General features: G+C 32.3%; 1 protein-coding gene across 1 annotated transcript in view; it reads right to left on the reverse strand.

Moving 5' to 3' along the window:
- Positions 1-2,169: 2,169 nt before the first annotated feature.
- The window catches only part of LOC127726712 (uncharacterized), a 39,325-nt gene continuing 19,973 nt past the window's right edge, over positions 2,170-21,521 (reverse strand). Inside the window, exons 7-11 of the mRNA XM_052234180.1 lie at positions 19,629-21,289; positions 16,952-17,059; positions 12,803-12,859; positions 11,922-12,044; positions 2,170-9,031 (exon numbers count right to left, since the gene is read on the reverse strand). Coding sequence (XP_052090140.1) covers positions 6,573-9,031; positions 11,922-12,044; positions 12,803-12,859; positions 16,952-17,059; positions 19,629-19,845 — 2,964 coding nt within the window. The 5' untranslated portion in view covers positions 19,846-21,289 and the 3' untranslated portion in view covers positions 2,170-6,572. The remainder of the gene's footprint in view (positions 9,032-11,921; positions 12,045-12,802; positions 12,860-16,951; positions 17,060-19,628; positions 21,290-21,521) is intronic.

Genomic DNA, 21,521 nt, shown 5'->3' on the forward strand with positions numbered 1-21,521 from the left:
ATTATATACTTGCATAAGAGGTGCATAGTGTTTCCGTATAACTTCTCCTACAGTTTGAATGCTAGGAAAATTTCACTTTGCTGGCTGTTTGTACAAATATTGAAGGTGTGCATGTGGTCAGGGTTTTGATATTTATTAATATTTACTCTTTTGGGACATAGTCGAACTTTGTCATGTTTGGAGTATTTACTTGCATAAGAGGTGCGTAGCGTTCCCTGATAACCCCTCCTACAGTGAACCATAGACATATCATGCCCTATGTGCTCCCATGCTCAACTTTGCGTATTTAAAAACAAAACTGTGCATGTGCGGGGGCATCATTTGTGTTTCCCAGACACAAAAATTTCTAAAAAAAAGTCCTACATTGACTTTGTTATGATACTGTTACTTCAGAGTGGAGTGCGGGGGCATCGTTTTGTCTAGTTCTTATGTTGTACTGTTACACCTATTTCCTAGGTAATGGGGGAGGTTTGACGCCAGAAAACATATTAAACCCCGCCATATTCTGTACGTGCCTGTCCAAAGTCAGTAGCCTGTAATTCGGTGGTTGTCGTTTGCTGCTGTATATCATATTTGTTTTTCGCTGTGTACATAAACCGTTAGTTTTCTCGTTTGAATTGTTTACATTTGTCATTTCGGTGCCTTCTATAGCTTTCTATGCGGTATGGGTTTTGCTCATTTTTGAAGGCCATACATGACCTCTCGTTGTTAACTTCTGTGTTATTTTGTCTCTGTGATGCGTTGTCTCATTGCAATCAAATCACAACTTCTTTTTTTTTAGATATACAAAATGCATTTGCAAATACATGTGAAGAAAGTTAATGCATTGTAATAATATAAATGGCAATGGGAGAACAATCTGTCTTATCTAAACTACATATCTTTTAGTGTTTCTGACAATTCGACAAAATTATTCATTTAGTATTATAGATAAGAGATTTATTTTCATATATCTTTATATGCCTTTTATTATCTTACCTACATCTTATTTTTAGCCTGGATTTTTAGTATTAGTATTGTCATCTGATAAGGTCATGCTGATTATAAGGTGCACAGTTTTCTCTGCTTTCAAAATCTTTCTTTTAAACCCGTCGACCTGGAACTTGTTAATTATTGGTAATATTATGTGGAAAACAAAACGGCCTGGAATGGTGTTGTTTTTAATCAACAACATTGTCCTATATTAGTTATATTTAAAGTTGAATTCTTTGATTCGTCATTTTTACGTCATGCCGGCTAACAAATTAGAAAGTACCTACGCCTTATTTTTAGCATTGACTTTTTGATATTCGTATAGTCATTTTATAATGTTATGCTGATTATAAAGTGCACAGTTTTCAAAGGTTTCAAAAACTTTCTGTTTGAACCCGTTCTGGTTTTCTTGCTACATCCGGAAACTACATGCGACAATGATTGAATTTAGTAGCGTCAATCCCTGTATAATGATGAGATGAAGTTCAGGTGTGATTATGACCCGTGTACATAGCAAATCCCAAATACACTGTTTGAAGGTGCGCCTGATAGAGGCCGAACGTACATATTAGGTAACCGATAACAGGTTACATATACTATTGGTATCGGTATCGGATTCGATCCGGAACATTTTAATTATTGGTGTCCTTTATTAGTTATATATAAAGTTGAATTCTTCGATTCGTCGTTTTTACGTCATGCCGGATAACAAATTGGACCTCGTTATTTAAGTAATATAGATATAACAGACCTTCGTCTTTAAGAGAAGAAAGGGGCCTCGGTGGCCGAGTGGTCTAAGAAGTTCATCTACTGTATCACTACCCTGTCAACACTGAGGTTGTGAGTTTCGAATCCCGCACGTGGCAGGTGCGTTCAACTCCAATCTTAATTGACTAGGATTGTCAGTTTTCATACCAAAGGTTGGTGGTTCTTTCCGAGCACACCGGCTGCCTCCACAAATAAAAACTGACCGCCACGAAATAGCACAATAGTTCTGAAAGTGGCGTTAAACACCAATCAATAAATCAAAAGATACCATCATTGAAGAACAACAACTCTTATATTTATGCAGTTTACTTATGCTTCAGTTATACCATAATTTTTATACATCATGTATTGCCGACCAGTTTTGTTGCTGACAATTTCTGTTAGTCGATTTTACTTTGTTGATTATACTTGTAAGATAATAAGCAAAAGTAGAAACAAATCCTCATTTATTATCAATAACATCAGTAGTAATGCAATGGTTTTGGTCATATTGACATGTTTGTAGATCTTGTATTGCTGATTATTTTTGCTTTATTCATTTTCTATCTATCTATCTATCTATTTTCATACCTTTCGAGTAATTAAAAACTTATTATTAAAGGACAACTCAGGTTGTAAGTTCCCATGGTTTCAGTCATTATTAACAATTTGTAGAACTTATATTATTTATCTATTTTTTCTGTTTAGAAGTTGAATCTATTTATAATTTTGTTCGATATAAATGGAAAAAACTCCCAAATGAGTTTTAATATTTAAAAAAAAGATATGATCGAATACTGAAATGGCCGGTTGCGCAGATTGCTACTTTTACAATGGATAAGGGTCTTTACTAAAAATTTAAATATATATTGAAACATAAATATATATATATTGTAAAAATATAATTCTTTTTTAAACAACTCCATAATGGAACTAAAGTTTCAAAGATGGTAACAATTTATGCATCTAATTAAATTATTTAGAACTCCACAGAGAGTTAGCAAACCTAATGAGGTTATAAACCCTCTTTCATAAATTGTACTGAAAAATGACCGGAAAAACGAGAAAAATAATCCTCAAGCAATTCCATAATAGCAGGTGCACAACTTTAACAAACGTGCAATCTTCTTGTGAAGTTTTAGGGATCTGGGTTAAAAAATGTAGATGTTGATTACACAAATTAGGTACCCTCTTTCATAAATTTGGCTGAAAAATGACATAGTTCCAAAGTCCGAAAAAATCAGAAAAAAATCCTCTAACAATGAGTAATGTTTAAGGGTTTACAAATTCAATCATTTGAAATCATACATAGCTATATATTTCAACTGTTAATCAATTAACTAATGAAAATAGACTATTCATGTTATATTCAGTCTTTATAATTGCAAATTCACAATCTAACAAAGCGTTTTATGATTAACACTACTTCTAAAAACCCTGACACATATTTCTTAAGAAATAGAACATAAAGCCACAAGAATGTACTTAAAATGCATACTAAACAAAGTAAGTTGTAAACAATACTAGATTACTTAATACAATTTAAAATGTCATTATCAGTAAAACAAAGTATAAATTAAAATCATTATCTTTATAGAGAAAAATGACTTTGAAAACTTTCCTGTAAATTACATAATAGTCTTAACGTTATCTGTTAAGGTATCCTTAAAAAAAACTATTTATCTTGACAAGAAAACTGTGACAGAAAAATATTTATCTAAACAGGAAAACTTTGACAGACAACTTTAAAAAATATGCATCTGGACACGCTAACTTATGTACAAATTTTTTAACAAACAGGCATTAATGTTGAATATATTGATATTGACAGCAACGATGAATATATAGATACTGACTGCACGAAAGATAAAGGAATTGAACATTTGTGATGTCTTACTATACTGACTGAGTGATAAAACGTTTTGAAACATTAAGCGAATAAAAATAAAAAACATGGACGATTAAAAAGTAAAACATTCCAATAAAATTTTAAACAATTACATCGTGTGATGATTTTTTGTTGTCCATAGAATAATTGCGACAGATCTAAACTTGAATGAAGTCTGTTTATATAATAACCCATAACATGTTACAACAACATAATAATCTTGTATCTTTTCTATGTCAGTTACATCGACACTGAAGACATCTGACTCTATTCGGCACCTTTAAAATTTAGATTATTATTCATTTTTAAGAAAAACGTATGGATTGGCTTTTCAACATGACAAAATAACTCCTAAGGAAGTAAACTAGAGGCTCTAAAGCGCTTGTGTCGCTCACCTTGGTCTATGTGCATATATATCAAACAAAGGGCACTCTCCAACATATTGTAGACGAGAATAGACTTCATGACGAAAATCTCTATTTTGTTGATCTTATAATACTGATCTTTTAGTCTGTTTAGTTTCTCTCTATTTTCTTTAGTTTTTGCTCAAAACACAAAAGAGGGTAAAAGAAATCCTCATTTAAGGGCAATCACTCCTATGAAGAGTGACAGTCTACTAACTATATCCGAAAAAGTTGACTTTTTAATGGATCTTGCCTTGCTGATCATTTTTGTGATTTAAAGTGTTTATTTATCTATTATAATTTAAATCATATAAGGCATAACAGGAAAAAGAAACATGTTTCTCTCTAAATATCATAGTTAACATGGTGAACGGCAAAAATGAAAAAAAAATGGTAAAATTTGTCATTTATGGGCAATAACTCCTATAAAAATTTGTCTAACAGTTTTGACATATATGGACAATTGGTAGAGCTCATAATTCTTAACATTTTTGCTCCTTTCAGATTTTCTCTATTTATAACGGTTAAAAAAAAATAGACAAAACTTGCATATTACCCCTATGTCATATTTTTAGCCATCCCTGACATCTTAGATGGCAGGCGGGGTCATGGGACACATTTTTTAAACTACATACCCTAATGATGATTGTGTCCAAGTTTGGTTAAATTTGTCTCAGTAGAGGATTACGCTAAAAGATTACAAAAATTTACAAAAAATTGTTAAAAATTGACTATAAAGGGCAATAAATCCTTAAGGGGTCAATTGACCATTTTGATCATTTGACTTATTTGTAGATCTTACTTTGCTGAACATTATTGCTGTTTACAGTTTATCTCTATCTATAATAATATTCAAGATAATAACCAACAACTGCAAAATGTCCTTAAAATTACCAATTCAGGGACAGCAACCCAACTACGGGTTGTCTGATTTGTCTGAAAATGTCAGGGCAGACAGATCCTAACCTGATGAACATTAAGACTCATGTCAGATTTGCTCTGAATGCTTTAGTTTCAGAGATATCAGCCAAAATCTGCATTTTACCCCTATGTTCTATTTTTAACCATGTCGGCCATCTTGGTTGGCGGGCCGGGTCATCGGACACATTTTTTAAACTAGATACCCTTATGATGATTGTGGCCAAGTTTGGTTAAATTTGTCTCAGTAGTTTTAGAGGAGCATATTTTTGTAAAAGTTAACGACGACGGACGACGACGGTCGACGGACGCCAAGTGTTGAGAAAAGCTCACTTGGCCCTGCGGGCCAGGTGAGCTAAAAAGTAAAATATTTAATTTTTTTTCTTCAAATTGATATAAAAGCGTTAAAAGAAGAAGTAATGTAAATGCAATATGACTTTCCTTCATAAAATATGACAAAGTCCATGGTTTGCTACGGAAATTATTCAACAGATAACAAAATGGATAAAAGTTAAAAATCAATTAGATAGTTTAAAATTTTCTAAATATTTCACTGAAATCCAAATACTATTTAATGTAGAGGTTTTTACTGATAGAAGTGCACAATAAATAATAGAACGAAATAACAAACATAGCTATCAGTTATATAACTTCCACTTCATTAAGAAACAAATATCTACATATAATATTATATCATTACAGCAGCAACATAGATAGCTATGTCCTGAACTATTGTTCTAACGAAATAAATATCTTATATCGTGAATAGCATGCATTATAATTACATGCTTTAGATATTTAGTAACGAATCCAAACTTCTATCTTTTTGGATGATGATGATGATGATGATGATGATGATGATGATGATGATGATGATGATGATGATGATGATGATGATGATGATGGCTACATAACGTTCAATTGCAAATTGAAATGCATATTCAGGACGAGAACATGTTAAAGGCATTGGTAAGTCTTCTATGTTTTTAATCTTAGTTCATTTATATGTTTTGGAGTTTAGTATGACGTCCATTTTCACAGAACTAGTACACAGTTTTATTTAAGGGACAGCTGAAGCCTGCCTCCGGGTGCGGGATTTTCTGGCAGTGTTGAAAACGCATTGGTGGCCTTCGGCTGTTTTCTGCTCTTTGGTCTGGTTGTTGTCTCCTTGACATATTCCCCATTTCCAATCTCAATTTTATAATGTAATATGAATACTAACCCTGCTATGTACTAGACCGACACGCTGAGTAGGATATTTAACGTGCTAGTTCACAAGGTAACAGTCCACAGGAAGACATGTCACCTTACCCGGACACTAATTCTGACTCAGAGCCGACCAATCTTTGCTCTGACTCCTTAATGCCGCGTGATTAGTGGAAAAGCAGTAAATACGAATTTTAAAGTCTTTGGTTTGACACGGCCGGGGTTCGAATCCACGACCTCTAGCACTCGAGTCGAACACGCTTCCACGAGACCACCGAGGCGGTAATTTAGGAGGAATTCCAGGACAAAACAAATGAGGAAAAGAGAATTGTGCAAAATTTTGCCATTGGGGTTGCAGTACATCGGAAACCTTTTTATATTTAATTAGCATAACTGCATGACATCTGTCTGCATTCCTGATTTAAAGGCATACATAGTTACTGGTCGCTACATACACCGTGTAACCTTCCTTTGAGTTGGACTTCCATTTCTTCCAAATTTTTAAGCTCAATTTCATATCTTTGCAAAAGCAATTTATAAGCTTCCAATCTTTGTAACGTATATGCATCAAAATTTTGCTCCTTATCGCATGACCTACTCATTCGACATCTGATATAGGAAACGCACGCCTCCCGTTCAAACCATTTCAAAGAGATCTCGGAAGTCTGACTTATATCCTCTACTTTGGCATATTTTGGAATTATTTCTTCAAAACACTTTTCTGACTTCAATATTTGACCTGTGGCAAAATAAAGATCGCCCAGTGAGCATACAAGGCTGGGGTAGCAAGTATTGTCCTCCATACTTTTCATCATCACAGAAAGATCTTTACCCCACTTTAATGCTTCGTAACGTACTTTGTCAGTTTTCTCGATTTTTATCAAATTGATGTAACATCCAAGTATCAGCCGGACCCATATGGCAGTGAAATGATCGCTTTTATCATGCAAAACTTTCAAAACACCAAATTCATAGTAGTTTACTCTTTCTGTAAGCCTACTTTTACAAATTGAAATGTAATCATTCAAAGTAGAAGCATCTACTTCTCTTTCATTACATAAAAAGTCTAAAACAGACTGAATTTTACTCCTCTCTGTTAGGACGGAAGACAGCCTATCTATGTCACTTTTTCCTTGCTCAGAACCAAAACTCAAATGATTCTCACTGATATATTTCATTTTTGACAATTCATTGGCAACAGACAAATATGAGAAAAATATTTTTGCCGTTTGTATATCTCTATCATCTGGAAGGTAAAAGAGTCTTCTGCCATATGTATGTAAAACAGAAATTATGAGTTCAAACAAAAATTCTTTACTTAGTCCTTCTAATGGTACTGCATATCCTCTGTGTGACAACTGAACATACTCATCTTTGATCAAATGAGTGGTTTCTGCTAGTTCCTGTTTTTTAAGTAATCTTGACAGTACTTCTGCATCCTGTGCATTCCGATATTTATTGATCACATATTCCTCACTGACTTTTTTAACGGAAGGCAGTTGCTTTGCATTGTTGATAAAATCAACAATTGTTGAAAAGAGTTCTTTAGTTTTTTCACAAACTAAACTTTCTTGGTGAAAGATATCGCAATCAGCTTTGACTAACTTTTCAATGTCCACTTGAAATGTTTTTTCTACGTTTAGTAGTTTAAACAAGTCCTTTTTTGCATCTTCGAAATATTCACTGGCTTCGCTGAACATTTCATTAAAGCTGTATGTGTATCCTATTATATCTTTTAAGTATATAACTTGTAAGATGTGATCTACGTTTTTAAATGGTGCACCTTCTAGTTTCCCCTTCATTTCTGCTTTAAGTTTTTCCAAAACGGCACGTGCATGAGGTACAAGTAAAGTGTGACGCTGAAGATCTGACTTATGCTTATTGTCTTTGTCCATCAACAAAAAGAAAGCTCTTAACAGCTTTTTCAAGAGCTTCTCATTCGTTAATAGAACTTCAGCCTCCATTTCGGTCATATATATCTCTAAGGCTGATTTCACTAAATCATGAGTGCTAATTTTTCTGTTATCATCATGATCATCTATTGTTCCGAATGACGAATTCTTAATTTCATAAATAAGGTCGTCAATGCAGAAATCCGATGCTTCGTATGATGTTTTTGTGAACAGAACTACAGGTATATTTTCGGCTTCAAGAAATTGTAGTAAGAGTAACATTTCAAATATATGCTGTTTTCCTTCTTGTTTGTATTTCATGTGCATATCCCTTATTATGCTAACTAGAGAACTAAAAAGTGTTTCGTCAAAAGTTTCATTTACGGCTATTGTTTTTTCAAGTTTTAGCATATCCAGAGGAAAATTAAGCTTTTTTGTAAGAGCTTTTGCTGACAAACCTGCTTGACTCATATATGATCTTGCAATATGCAACCCTTTCGGATTACAGCTAAACTTCTTGGCAAGCTGTAAGTAATACTTTTTATCTTCGTTTTGGACACTTCGAAAATTTGACAGAAATTCTACTGCTTCAGCTTCCGAAAATCCATCGACCTCTACTACTTCTGTGAATGCATCTAATTCTAACGACACTGATGTTGTCACAATTAGCTTAATGTTTACAACACGTTTACATTTCTGTAAAAAGCCATTCACAGCATGTTTAGAATTTGGCTTCACATCATCTAGAAGCAAAAACTGATATCCTTCTCTATCCTTGATCTCCCTTATTATGGCATCTTCTAGTTTGTTAAGCGTTTCTTTTTGAGATTCTTCTTCTTCAATTGTATTAATGTTAGGGAGGCATTTGCAAAGCTCACGCAATGATTTTTCAAACATATTTGTATCTGTACATCGTAACTTATAAACGACGATGGTAGAATTGCGTTTCCTGACATTATAGCAGTACTGTAGAGCAAGTTCGGATTTCCCTGTTCCTATCAAACCTAAAAATGATATTTATAATTTATAAATTAAATTAAAACAGTTTGTTTTACCAATGTTCATATCTCATTAATCGATTCAGAAGTCAAATCAAGGTGACATAATATAAGAGTGTCATATTAGAATGAATGTGAAAATAAATTCACCAATAATATTACCCTGCTCAAAATGATCTCTTATCAAATATATTCATTTAACCTATATCATTCATTTCTATGCTGATCTTGTTTGTAGAGACCGCAAATTAAAATACGATCCATATAAATTCATTGGTCCTTTTAAAACATTTATGCTTAAAGATAATCAATTTAACATTGTTTTAAATATTAAAATATTTTTTTTATCGGTGTTAACATTGATTTTGTTTTAAAAACATTACACATAACCAAATTTATCGCACCTCGGATAAAATAATGACGGTGTGATTGGTTTAGCGCTGTCACGTGGTGACCCCAATGAATCGGTAGGAGGTTAGTAAATTTAAAAGGGGTATCATCACGTCACGTCTACTATTAATGGTCACGTGATCCATTAATGTTATTGTATATCATCGTTTATTTTAATAAGAAAGGTTTTGTGTGCGATAACTTCATTATACGGTTCACTACTAATCCCCTATGGATCAATATAGGGTTAGTGAAATCAATAGGGTTTTCGGACTCCGGCCCTCTTTGAATTCCTAGGGGTTAGTAGCCAACCATATAACTTAAAATATATTGCTATACAGATATCAGTACTTATCCTATCGATACTGCTTACTTATATTTTTGGCAATGCACAAGGTCATGCATTCTTCAGACAGCGAATAACGTATATCCAATAAATCCGTTGGATGTGAACTGATTGATATTTTAGTATGGGAGAACATTATTTATTTAGTAGTAGGAAATTGGCTTTAAACTATCTTTCAGTAACTACGAGAACTCTTATGTCGGTGCTTTGTGTTTATTGTTTTGTACTAGTTGCTTTTTGTACTTTGTACAATATTTATTTTATTCTTATATCAACAAATTACTTAACATCATCTGAATTTGGTTTACAGCTTTCCTCAATAATCGTTCATTTATAATCTTTAAATCCACACAAGTTAAAGCAACCAATGTAACATCAAAAGAATCTCTCATTTGCAATATGACAAATTTGTAAATTATATATCTATTTGATTTCTGGTATTCATCATGTCTGTATTTGTCACCAATCATTACTTATAAATAATTGATCATAGATTATCATTTTTTCCATTTGTCGTCATATCATCAGATTTTAAATGTCAGGAGCACAAAAGAATGGTCCAGAAGATAGAAAGAAACTGCATATGATCAGAGTTCGAATTTCATTTGTCTTTGTGATGCTCAATCTTTATTTGTCAGAATAGGATGAACAAATGAAAATTACTTAAGGTATTTTGATAATTTAAGAAATTATTGTAGGAGTAGCAAAATCATGTTTGTTCATATTCATATTAAGCTAACCACAGAACTGTAGAGGTTGCACTTCTGTAAATATAGACAATGCAATTTCCATAGGAACTCCTTTTACGGCTAAAACTGTGTCACTATTTCTATGAAGTTTCGTTAAAATTGTATCCAAGAATGAAAAGTACTATTTTTTTCAACGGTCAAAACATAGGGATGTGCGGCATATTTTCAACATTTATATGCCCCGAACTTATGAGTTTAAACTTAAACTAAAATTATGTTCTACTCCTGCCTTCACTTTGGGTCGTCCCAGAATTTAATTTCCGTGCTATCCATGTGTATTAATACGAGTAACATTTCCAAGTTAGGTCTCTATGAGATGAAACATAGAAATCATATCTGGGAACCAGTACGTAAACAAAACAAAACAAAATATTTATGAATATTATACATCTCCCCAAGAGAGGAGTGGTTTGTGAAACCGCTTTATTTACAGTGCAACCTAGAGTGTTTCGTTTATGATGCTTTTACAACAATATTTCAAAAAAGGTTGACATATCATCCAAATAAAATTAAGGCTATTATCTTAGAGAGAACAAATAAAAAATAAGTCAATGGTAATAAATGTGCATGTAAAGTACGGAAAATTGAGAAAGAAACTTTCTCTTGAAATTCCATAATAGCAGGTGCACAACTTCAACATATAAACATATTTCAAATAATGATGACCTTAACCTCTCCTCTCTTGGCCTCAAAAAATCAATAGGCATCTTTTCCTCTCGTATATATTTTATCTGCATAAGTTTCATTCTGCATTCAAGCAAGGAGGAAACAAGTTATCACAAGGAAACCTTCGGACACACGGATTAACGACAGGACGGCGGGACAGAAAGACGGGCGGATGGACAATGCAATTACTACATAATCCCGACAAATATTTTGCTGAAGCATTTAAAAAACTCCGGAATTTGAATAAGCTCCCAAAGAAGAGAGACCCTAAGTGTCGACATGGTAAGCGTCTTCTGCTACACATTCATTTGCCGATATGCATATTTGCATTGACACCGGGAATAAGACACAATCAGTACATTTCCAGACACGAAGACTTTTCTGATATCTAAAGATCTAAGACAGCCAAAAAATGTGTCAAGTGAGTTTGGACAGAGACATATCGCATCGGTTAACTAATTCGTAATGGTGACCATAAAACATATGAAGTGTTGATCTTCCTCACTACTCTTTTTATTCTGGTATCAGAAGCACAAAGTTTAACGTTTTATCACGTTTAAGTCTATTTTCACAATACTGAGTTCATCGTTTCACGTCTTTCACTTGTAACATACCTATGCATTTTGTAAGGATAACTGGCCTTTTAGAATATATGTTTAACCCTTATTTCAAATAAAACATATGTTTTATCACCTTTACGAATAATACGAGTTTCTGTGTTTTTCAAATAACAAGTTGTACTCACCTTTTAGAATGACACATCTTTTCGTTTCCATATTCATACATTTTTTTAATTTCTGATAATATCTTTCGGTATAGATATAATTCTCTACTGAAACTAAATGCCATTCTTCAATATTGCTAGACACTGAAAAAAAAGTAAGTTAGTAAAAGCTCTTTTGTGGGAATACTGCTTCCCAATGAGAAACTGTGTCAAGCAACTGGACAATTAATAGACCACTTTCGAGTTATGTCCTTCACCGGAAAAGTTCGTCAATGTGGTGCGCCTTTATGACGTCATTTACCGGATTGAGGGGGTCGCCTGTATCCTTTCTCTGTAAAAGTTCATCAATCGTCTTTGTGATCGTTATTAAGCAGCATAAAATTGAAATAATATTTTTTCCGTAAGAACATAATCACAATTCCCTAATGACAGCAGTGCTGATTATCAGTTATAAGAATTTAATTTGCCGAATGATTCGTGCAATATACATGTAGCATTATATTTTTTTCAAAATGGAAGGAGGTGACGATGCCCCTAAACGCACAAATGATGTTCACTGAAACCAAAATTTTTAAGATGAAAATGCAACGAAATCGAAAGTTGTCTATTCAGTCTAACATGAGTACATACTTTGAAAAATGTTGAAATAATACCTTAAAATATGATACGTGTATGACATAGTATCAGTTTATTCAAATTTTGCACAAATCATCATGTTGTCAAAATATTTTTATTTGCCTTTTGATTTCTCAATCAAAAATAACCTTGTGTGTTTTAAGCAAGAATTTGTTTTCCGCGTTATGCTAATATGATTGAGAAATGGTTAAGACCTAACTGAAGCATAAAATAATATCAATAAATTTCCTGACATCGAATATTGCTTCTTGTTTAAGTCTACTTACTTTCACCAACTAAAGTTCTGCCTAGTACAATGGAATTGTTTACTATAGAATTATCACCTAAAAAATGACAATCAGCATATAAAAGTCATAGTTAACAATGGTTAATTTAGCATATGTTTAAGAGATATATTATATTTATCTTAATTAAATAAATTTATCATCGCTTATTTTAAAGAGAAGAAATATTTGCAAAAGTTTTTTTAATTTTTAGCTCATCACTTCGTCTCTAAAACTACTAAAAATGAGTCTACAAGCATTTTTTATGTCTGCAACCAAGATGACCATCATGGTTAGAAATAGAACAAAGGGGTAAAATGAAAGTTTTGTCTAATAGTTTGAAAACCGCTATAAGAAAAAATCTGACAGGCAGAAATGTTCAGAATGTTGGAATCTACCTATTGTGGGTGTGCGTCAAAACTATCAGACGACTTCTTATATGGGTTATTGCCCTTTAATGAGGATATTAACCATTTTTTTGCGTTTTTTTCTGATATCTTATAAAAATCTTTTCTTCTAAAATTACTGGGCGAAATATATTTAAACTTAGTCACAATTATAATTGGGGTATCTAGTTCGAAAAACGTGTCAAATGACCCGGCTTGCAAACCAGCATGGCCGACATGGTTTAAAATAGTTCCAAGGGGTAAAATGAAAGTCTTGAAACCGCTATGAATTAGAGAAATGAGGTAGAAATGTACAGAATGTTGAGATCTCTCTGCTGTACATTTGAGTTTAGTTTTAACATATTTAATTCGCTTAAATATACACAAGGGGGATGAATTAATTAAACTTATAAAGTGTTCTCTGTTATTTTGAAAACTATGATAGATAGAGAGATGCTTTAGTTAGAACGAAATTATCAGCCAGACACGATCTACAAAATAGTCAAATTTCTGAAATCGTTAGAGGACTCGTTATTAGAGTTATTGCTCTTTAATGTTGATTTCCACTAATTGTATGCGTTTTTGCATATTATCTTAAAAATCATAATAGATATATACATGTAGAAACTTTGAATATAAAAAATAATCAGGAAGACAAGATTTGCAAATAAGCCTTTATAGCTTAAATATCAAGTCCACACTTTAATGAAGTTATTGCCGCTACAAGATGATTTTTACCCTTTTTTTTTTAGTTTTTGCGTTTTATCTTGAAACTATAATAAATACAAATGTAGATATTTTAAAAATATAAAATGATCAGCAAGACAAGATCTACAAATATGTCAAGTGAAATTGATAGTTAACTCTATATAAAGTTATTGCCCTTTCGTGGTGATTTTTTAACACATAGTGGCCATTGTTGAGGATGCAGGTAAGCCACTCAGGGTCTCTAGAGTCTTTAGTTTTGATTACTATGGGGTTGTTATTTGTGACGTTTTTCAAAGAGGATTGTTGATTTTCCACCAATGTTATATGTAATAAAATGTTTAATTTTGAACCCTGATTTGGACCAACTTGAAAACTGGGCCAAAAATAAAAAATCTAAATTCATGTTTATTTATAAACAATATAAGCATAGATTTTAAAGTAGTTAGGAAAAAAAATCAAATAAATCCGTCACTCGAATTATAATTGTGTTATTGACAATTATCACATGTTATCTTGATAATAGGTGAAAATTATGCATGAATTGCATGAAAAATTAAAAGTAAATACATTGTACAAATGTGTATATTTAGTTAATTGTAAAAATCTATTATACAAATTGTGTGTAGTTTTAGAGGAAGAAAAATTAAATTTTCAATTTATTTTTGTTATGTGTAGGGAAATTTCCTTATAAACTTTCCTTCATTCTATTTTGTATTTAATTTCTATGATTAGGTTATAAAGATGTTAAATATTATTCAAAAATATATAATAATGAAGAGTAAATTTCAATCTATCTCTAGACATCATTTCTTCTCTAAAATTAGACATGATGCTGTATCTATTTTGAAATATTACTCAACTTGAAATTTCGACTAATTAGATTCTGATTAAATATTTGATAAAGCATAGTTTCTGACACAGAATGAATATGGTCCAAGTACTTGAATAATTTTAAATTGGACCATTACCAACATGACCAATTATTGTCCGATATCCACATTCTAAATGTATATGGTTGGAATCACCATATCAAAGAACCCCAAGAATTCAAAGTTGTATTTTGGACCCTTTGACCTTAATGTGGACCAATTTGAAGACCGGCCTCAAAATAAAAAAAAATCTAAATACGCAATTAGATTCAGCATATCGAGGAACACCAATAATTCAATTTTTAAAGAAATCAAACTAATTTTTATTTTGGACCCTTTGGACCTACATCTGGATCATTTCTAAACCAGACCCTAAAATCCAAATTTTAAATACCCAATCAGATTTAGCATATTAAAGACTGCCAAGAATTCAATACTTTTGAATTAAATCCCATTGAAATTGATAAAGAAATAAACAATGTATACAAAGTATTGCTTTTGGTCCCTTTTAACAAAACCGATAGGGTCTTAACCCCTAAAATAAATCTTAAACTATATTTTATGGTATAACACCTTGTGACACAATCAAATAGCAATAAATAGACTTATATTTATGTCCAGAAATAAGAAAATCCGAGTTTTTTTCCACTTTTTATCTCCTTATTATTAAACGATTTGGACCATGACCCCTAAAATCAATCCAATCTTTCCTGTTGAAGAATGGAACCTTGTAGTAAAATATCATAGAAATTCATATTCTAATACACAAATGTTTTGTCCTGAGACATGAAAAATGCTTTGTTTTGACCCCTTTTTGGCCCTTAATAACTAAACAGCTACAACAATAACCCCCAAAATAGATCCCAACCTTCCTATTGTGGTTTGAAGCCTTGTGCTTAAATTTAATAGAAATCTATACAGTTAAACTCAAGTTATTGTCTTTTGATAGACCAAGTCAGGGATATGGCAGTTGTTTAATATCAAATACTAGTAGTCCGTTTCTATGTATGTTGGCGTTTGTTTTTGTTGCACTTCAGTGTTTCTGTTGTTCCGTTGTTTTCCTCTTATATTTGATGTGTTTCCCTCAGTTTTAGTTTGAAACTCAAAATATTGCCTGCAATTCGGACCCTTTTCGACCCCTAATAATTAAACGGTATGGACCATGACCCTCAAAAATCAATCAGAACTTTTCGTTTGAAGTATAGAACCTTGTGGTAAAATTTCATAGAAATCTATACTCTTATACACCAATTGTTGTCCTGAAACATGAAAATTGTTAGTTTTTGGCCCTTTTTAGGCCTCTAATTACCAAACAGCTACGACAATAAACCCAAAAATAAATCCCAAACTTCCCATAGTAGTATGGAACCTTGTGCTAAAATTTATTAAAAAACATCTAGGACAATAACCCCAAAAATCAATCCCAACTCTCCTATTGTGGTATGAAAACTTGTGCTAAAATTTCTTACACATCCATACACTTAAAGTTATTGTCTGTGAACCAATTTATTTTCCATGAACCAGTAAAACTGATCTTTTTTGGCCCCTAATTACAAAACCGTCAAGACAATAGCCCCCAATAAGAATATCAACCATCCTTTAGTGGTATTGCACCTTGTGTTAAAATTTCATAGAGATCCATTAACTTATACTCCAAGTTATTGTCTGCGATCCAAAATGCCTTCAGACGCAAACGCAGACATCATAACCTAATACGATTGCAAATAAATTTGCGGTCGTATAAAAACAAATTCAACTGTTTATATAGATAGGAAGAAGGCTCACAGACAAACATGTCGACAAAACACTATATAGTAAACTAAAGATACGAATCCTACCAACAACTGGAGTTGATCTCAGGTGCTCTGAAAGGGTAAGCTGATCTTGCTCATCCTGTGTGAATATTCTATTGATTGGTTAGTGTTTGTTAGGAAATAAAGTGGCTAGTGTATGTATATATATACACAGGAGACATCAACTTTGTCAAATACAAGAACATTTCATTGTATTTAGGGGAGACTTGTTGAGTACTGTTCTTCATTCTTAAAGTTAATTAAGGAATTTATAATGATGATTTGAACACATACTTTATGATCAGATCATTTTAAGTTCATTAATAATTAGACTTTTAATATCTATGTGTTGTACGGGTATCTGATACCAAAGTAGTCATTTAAATGGAAACTTACTAGTTTCCCGTTTCTGAATTGAGTTGAGTCGCAGGTCTTCAATCTTATCAGATATACTGTGTAGGTTTTCTTCAAGCTGGTGTGTATCTCCCTTAGTTGCTGGGGAATCTATAAATAAAAGCCTGGATTTAATGTTGTAAATATTTGTGAAATGACCATATTCCTTTTTTTATTTAGTTTTCAGAATTACACATTTTGTATGTATTTCTAATGATCTAATCTTTGATAGCTTTAGACACTACAATTGTCATCAACTTTATAACACAAGAGTCATGATGTATTCGTGCATTTTTTTCTCCATAATTTTTTGAAGGTATTCTTGAGAATAAAACATTACAAATTTAAACTTTGAATGCGTTTATATGTTTTCTTAATATATATCACGAAAACTTGAGTGCTATGATGCATGTCTGTTACAATTGAATTAAAGAATCATTGTTTTTATATAGTTTATTGTGAAGTAACCTATCGTATAAAACCTACGAAATTAATTCATAGTCTTATCGTGAATGCTTAGATTAGTTTAACCACTGCAACAATATAATACAAATGCCACGTCTGAACATTTTGTAAAGAGGTACATGCATTATTTAAGTCTTTTAATGTGGCTTCGTCAGTGTGAAATAAAAAAAAAATAAAGCAACAGAGTCATTATTCTTTAGCTCTGCAGCTTCGTACTTGATTGGCCTTTTTTAACATATTTGATTGACTTATAAGTCTTGAGTAGACGAAACGCGCTTCTGGCACACACAAAAATGTGCCTGGTATGGCCTTAATGTTGAAAGCATCCAACGCCAACGAAGCAGACGTTGGCATGAGGATCACAATCTTTGGCTTCTGTTACTTTTACCTCCAGCGAGACAAAACTGAATATTAAAACTTCATCATAGACACTGATTTGTGATATTTGGTCATGTGATCTTCTTCATATGGGATATGTTATGTCTCTCCAAAATGCATCTACATATTTAATACACCTTATCGCTATTTGTCCACAATTACTGGACATCACAAAACTTCCCGTAAAATTTTGACGTCATAATAGAAAATATCTGACGCCACAATGGAAAAGTGATTGTTGTATGACGTCAAAAGTTCAAGCGGGACAGATTCTCGGGTCAAGCGGGACAGATATCCAAATAGCAATAAGGTGTATTGTCTTTGAGCTTCTCAAAAATGGATGAGTAATGCCTTGAATACTAATTTAGTCATATATTTTACCCACCTTCACGTCATTTTGAAAATTACTACCGTTTTTTTTTTTTGGTTAACACAACCATTTAACGCGGATATTATCGAAAGGTAAACGCCAGGCAAACGGTATTAAAGGGCCAAACTTATAAGTAGTAAATAAACTAACAACGCCATGTTTATTATGAACACACTTTTCATATCTACTCAGTATCCGATTCCAATCGGTACGGCAAGGCAAGGAAGAATAATCGTCTACTTTTAGACTTACTGAAGGTATGGGTATTAAATCTGGATTAAAATGTAATCTTCAGGAACTTTGAGAACATTTCTGATAGAAATCTTGGCCAATTATTTTAGTTAATGTAAGGCTATTTGATTGTTGTACAATTCAATGACGACATTATAAATGGTTTATTAAATAAAATTTGGTAACCTGTAAATTTTATATTAACATAACTTGACCATTGCCACTTACGGATGAGTCTGAGTCATCAAAGTGTTTAAAAGCCTAGAAGATAATGTTTTTTTTATACGCATATTACTTTAAATTCATACCTTGAAAATCTATATTTAATCACAAGGATTACAAATATGTAACTAAGGGTTGTTCTTGAGCATTTCCATTTCTGGAAAAATTGTGCATCTTTTTGTCTGTGGATTTTAATTTTTTCGCTTTGTAACAATTCTGAACTAAATTAATGTAAGAAGGAATCTGGAAGCTGTCCCTTTGATGTTCACCCTGTACATGCTATTATTCATTTATATCAACACTGCATGACAATGTAACAAAAAAGTTCAAACAATCGACCAATAATAGAAACTAGATGCATAATAGAGAAATTAGATAAAACAATAAAGATGTAACAAAAGAAAAGAACAACTTCGCCGTCAATTGGCTAATAAAAAGCGTATTTTCCCCGTTCCAGTGTACTTATTTTGCACAATCACTCATAACGTCTGAAACCTTGGTATTGCCTTCTTTAATATAATCCGTGGAAATATATGTCCCGGTAACGGCTTATAAGGATATATGGACGATCTTTTTTCTGTAATATTTCAACATCGACATCTTGGTTTAAAAAGACTAATAAAACTGAATGAGCATGTACCTGTGAAATTACATATAATTCTCGAATGCTTCGGAAGGATTACTTTTCAATCGTTAGAAAGCCCAATTTATCCAAACCATTAGAAATTAAAAGAAAGGTCTGCCAATCTCGACATAATAGTATTCGAATTAAAATGTTTGCCATCTGCTGTGGACCGTGAAATACCGCGAAAAATTAGATAACCGGAAAAATTACCGGTTATAAGGTATTAAGTTCTGAACACTAAATTTAGTAAAACTTGGATCTGCGTTATATAAATGCATAAAGAAAAATAGAAAATCGGGAAAGGTAATAGCAGAGTTTGCCAGAAGGGCTAAACGCGAGAGAAAAAATAACAGAAAAAATAAGTTAGCATTTAGTAACTAATATCATACCAATATAAGATGTTAACATTTGAGATCTCCATTCGTCAAAGTCTTTATACTGCTGCACATTCCCATGATCATCAACGTAATAAGATTCAGGGACTGCAGTGAATACTCCACCAGGTATTCTACTCACTTTTACTGCTATTATTTTCCTGTTTTGCTTATACGAAGATACAGGCAATAAGAAAAACAAATAAGTAACAAATATTACTCTTATTGACATATATAAAATTAACTACACATGAGACAATACTTTATGCAATTTTTGGTCAATAGTAATAATAAATTTACAGGACATGCAAAAATGTTTTATTTCTTTTATCAATCGATTCAAATACATCTTTAAAGAAAGGACAAATTATATCAAATCAAATACATGTAGTTGACTTATCTACTTTGTTGACTTTTTTCTCACTCATCATTGATATGTTCATTTGTTGGTATATTAAAGGATGTTCGCTCCTCTTGTTTTTGAATTTTTACCATATATTCGTAATCCTCTGGTTTAATCCATGTTTTTCCATTAAGAAATTTTGTCCACTAACCCCTACTTTTCTTTTCATAATTTTATTACATATAGTTCAAAAAGCCATATTTGAAAATCTTATAAAATCATTGTTATTTTTTCATCGTTTTTGAAAGAAAACAGGTGGTAACGTTAAATGTACGAAAAATCTAGAGAGAATTATTTCCCGCCAAATTTTCAACGGCTTATATCTCGAAAACAAGCACACTGCAGACCCTTCATTTATTTCTGCTTTTTTAGTTTCTTTATTTATATACTATCAACTTATAACAGTCCTTTAAAAAGATTGCTATTTTGAAACTGAGTGGCGAACATCCTTAATCAAGTTAGTCTCTTCGCATAGATAGCCTTGGCCGTATTTGGCACAGTTTTTCTGATTTTTAAAACAAATTCCGATGCTCGTCAACTTTCTATTTTTAATTCGCACGCATCTGGCGTTCCATATGTTAAGTCTGGCTTAACTGATACGGTTTATAACTACTGGGTCGATGTCAGTGCTGGTGGACATTCCGTTGTTTCTGAGGGGAATCACCAGCCCATCAGTCAGCACTTTTGTGTTTACATGACATAACTTAGATATGGTAATATTCTGTTAATTTACAGTTTTTGAATTTTTGATTTTTTTGAATCACTTAGGGTTTTCTACCCTTAGATGTAGATGGCTCTAGCGTATTTGGCACAACTTTTCGTGATGTTTGGTTTTCAATGCTCTGCATGTCTTCCTGTGGACTGTTACCTTGTGAACTAGCACGTTTAAAATCCGGTCCAAATTGTCATTCTAGTACAAACAGGGTTAAAATTCATAATACATTAATACGTTCTCGTTGAATATGCCCGTGTTGAAGACCGTACTTTGACCTATATTAGTTTACTTTTATGAATGGAGAGTTGTCTCATTGGCACTCATGCCACATCCTCTTATATCTATCTACAACTTTGTTTTTGGTTTTGTCCTCTGTTAAGTTTAATGTAGATGAAGCGCAAGTCGGCGTATTCATTCATTAATTTTCCTGGTGTGTTCGATTAGATTTTTTTTCTAGTTCTTCAATATCAATATGTTTTACTTCAAAAGATGGCCTTGCATTTAGATAATAATTGAACCTAAAATTCTTACCATAATAGTGCTCTCTTCTCCATCTTCCTGTAAAAGTTAAAATTTAAATGAATTTATCTTGCAAGAATCTACAGTTAAACAATTTTATGTTCAAAAGCACTTACATATATGTGTTTTTGTATGTTCTACAAACTGTTTTTAAAATAAATATATATATGTACATGTATGCTTAGATAAATTATAACAATTATTGTTTCTTAACCTGAATGACCTTTATTATGTTTTTATGTTGTGTATAAATTAGTTAATTATAAGACAA

This window comes from Mytilus californianus, unplaced genomic scaffold (genome assembly GCF_021869535.1).
Source record: "Mytilus californianus isolate M0D057914Y unplaced genomic scaffold, xbMytCali1.0.p SCAF_18, whole genome shotgun sequence".
Classification (NCBI taxonomy): domain Eukaryota; kingdom Metazoa; phylum Mollusca; class Bivalvia; order Mytilida; family Mytilidae; genus Mytilus; species Mytilus californianus.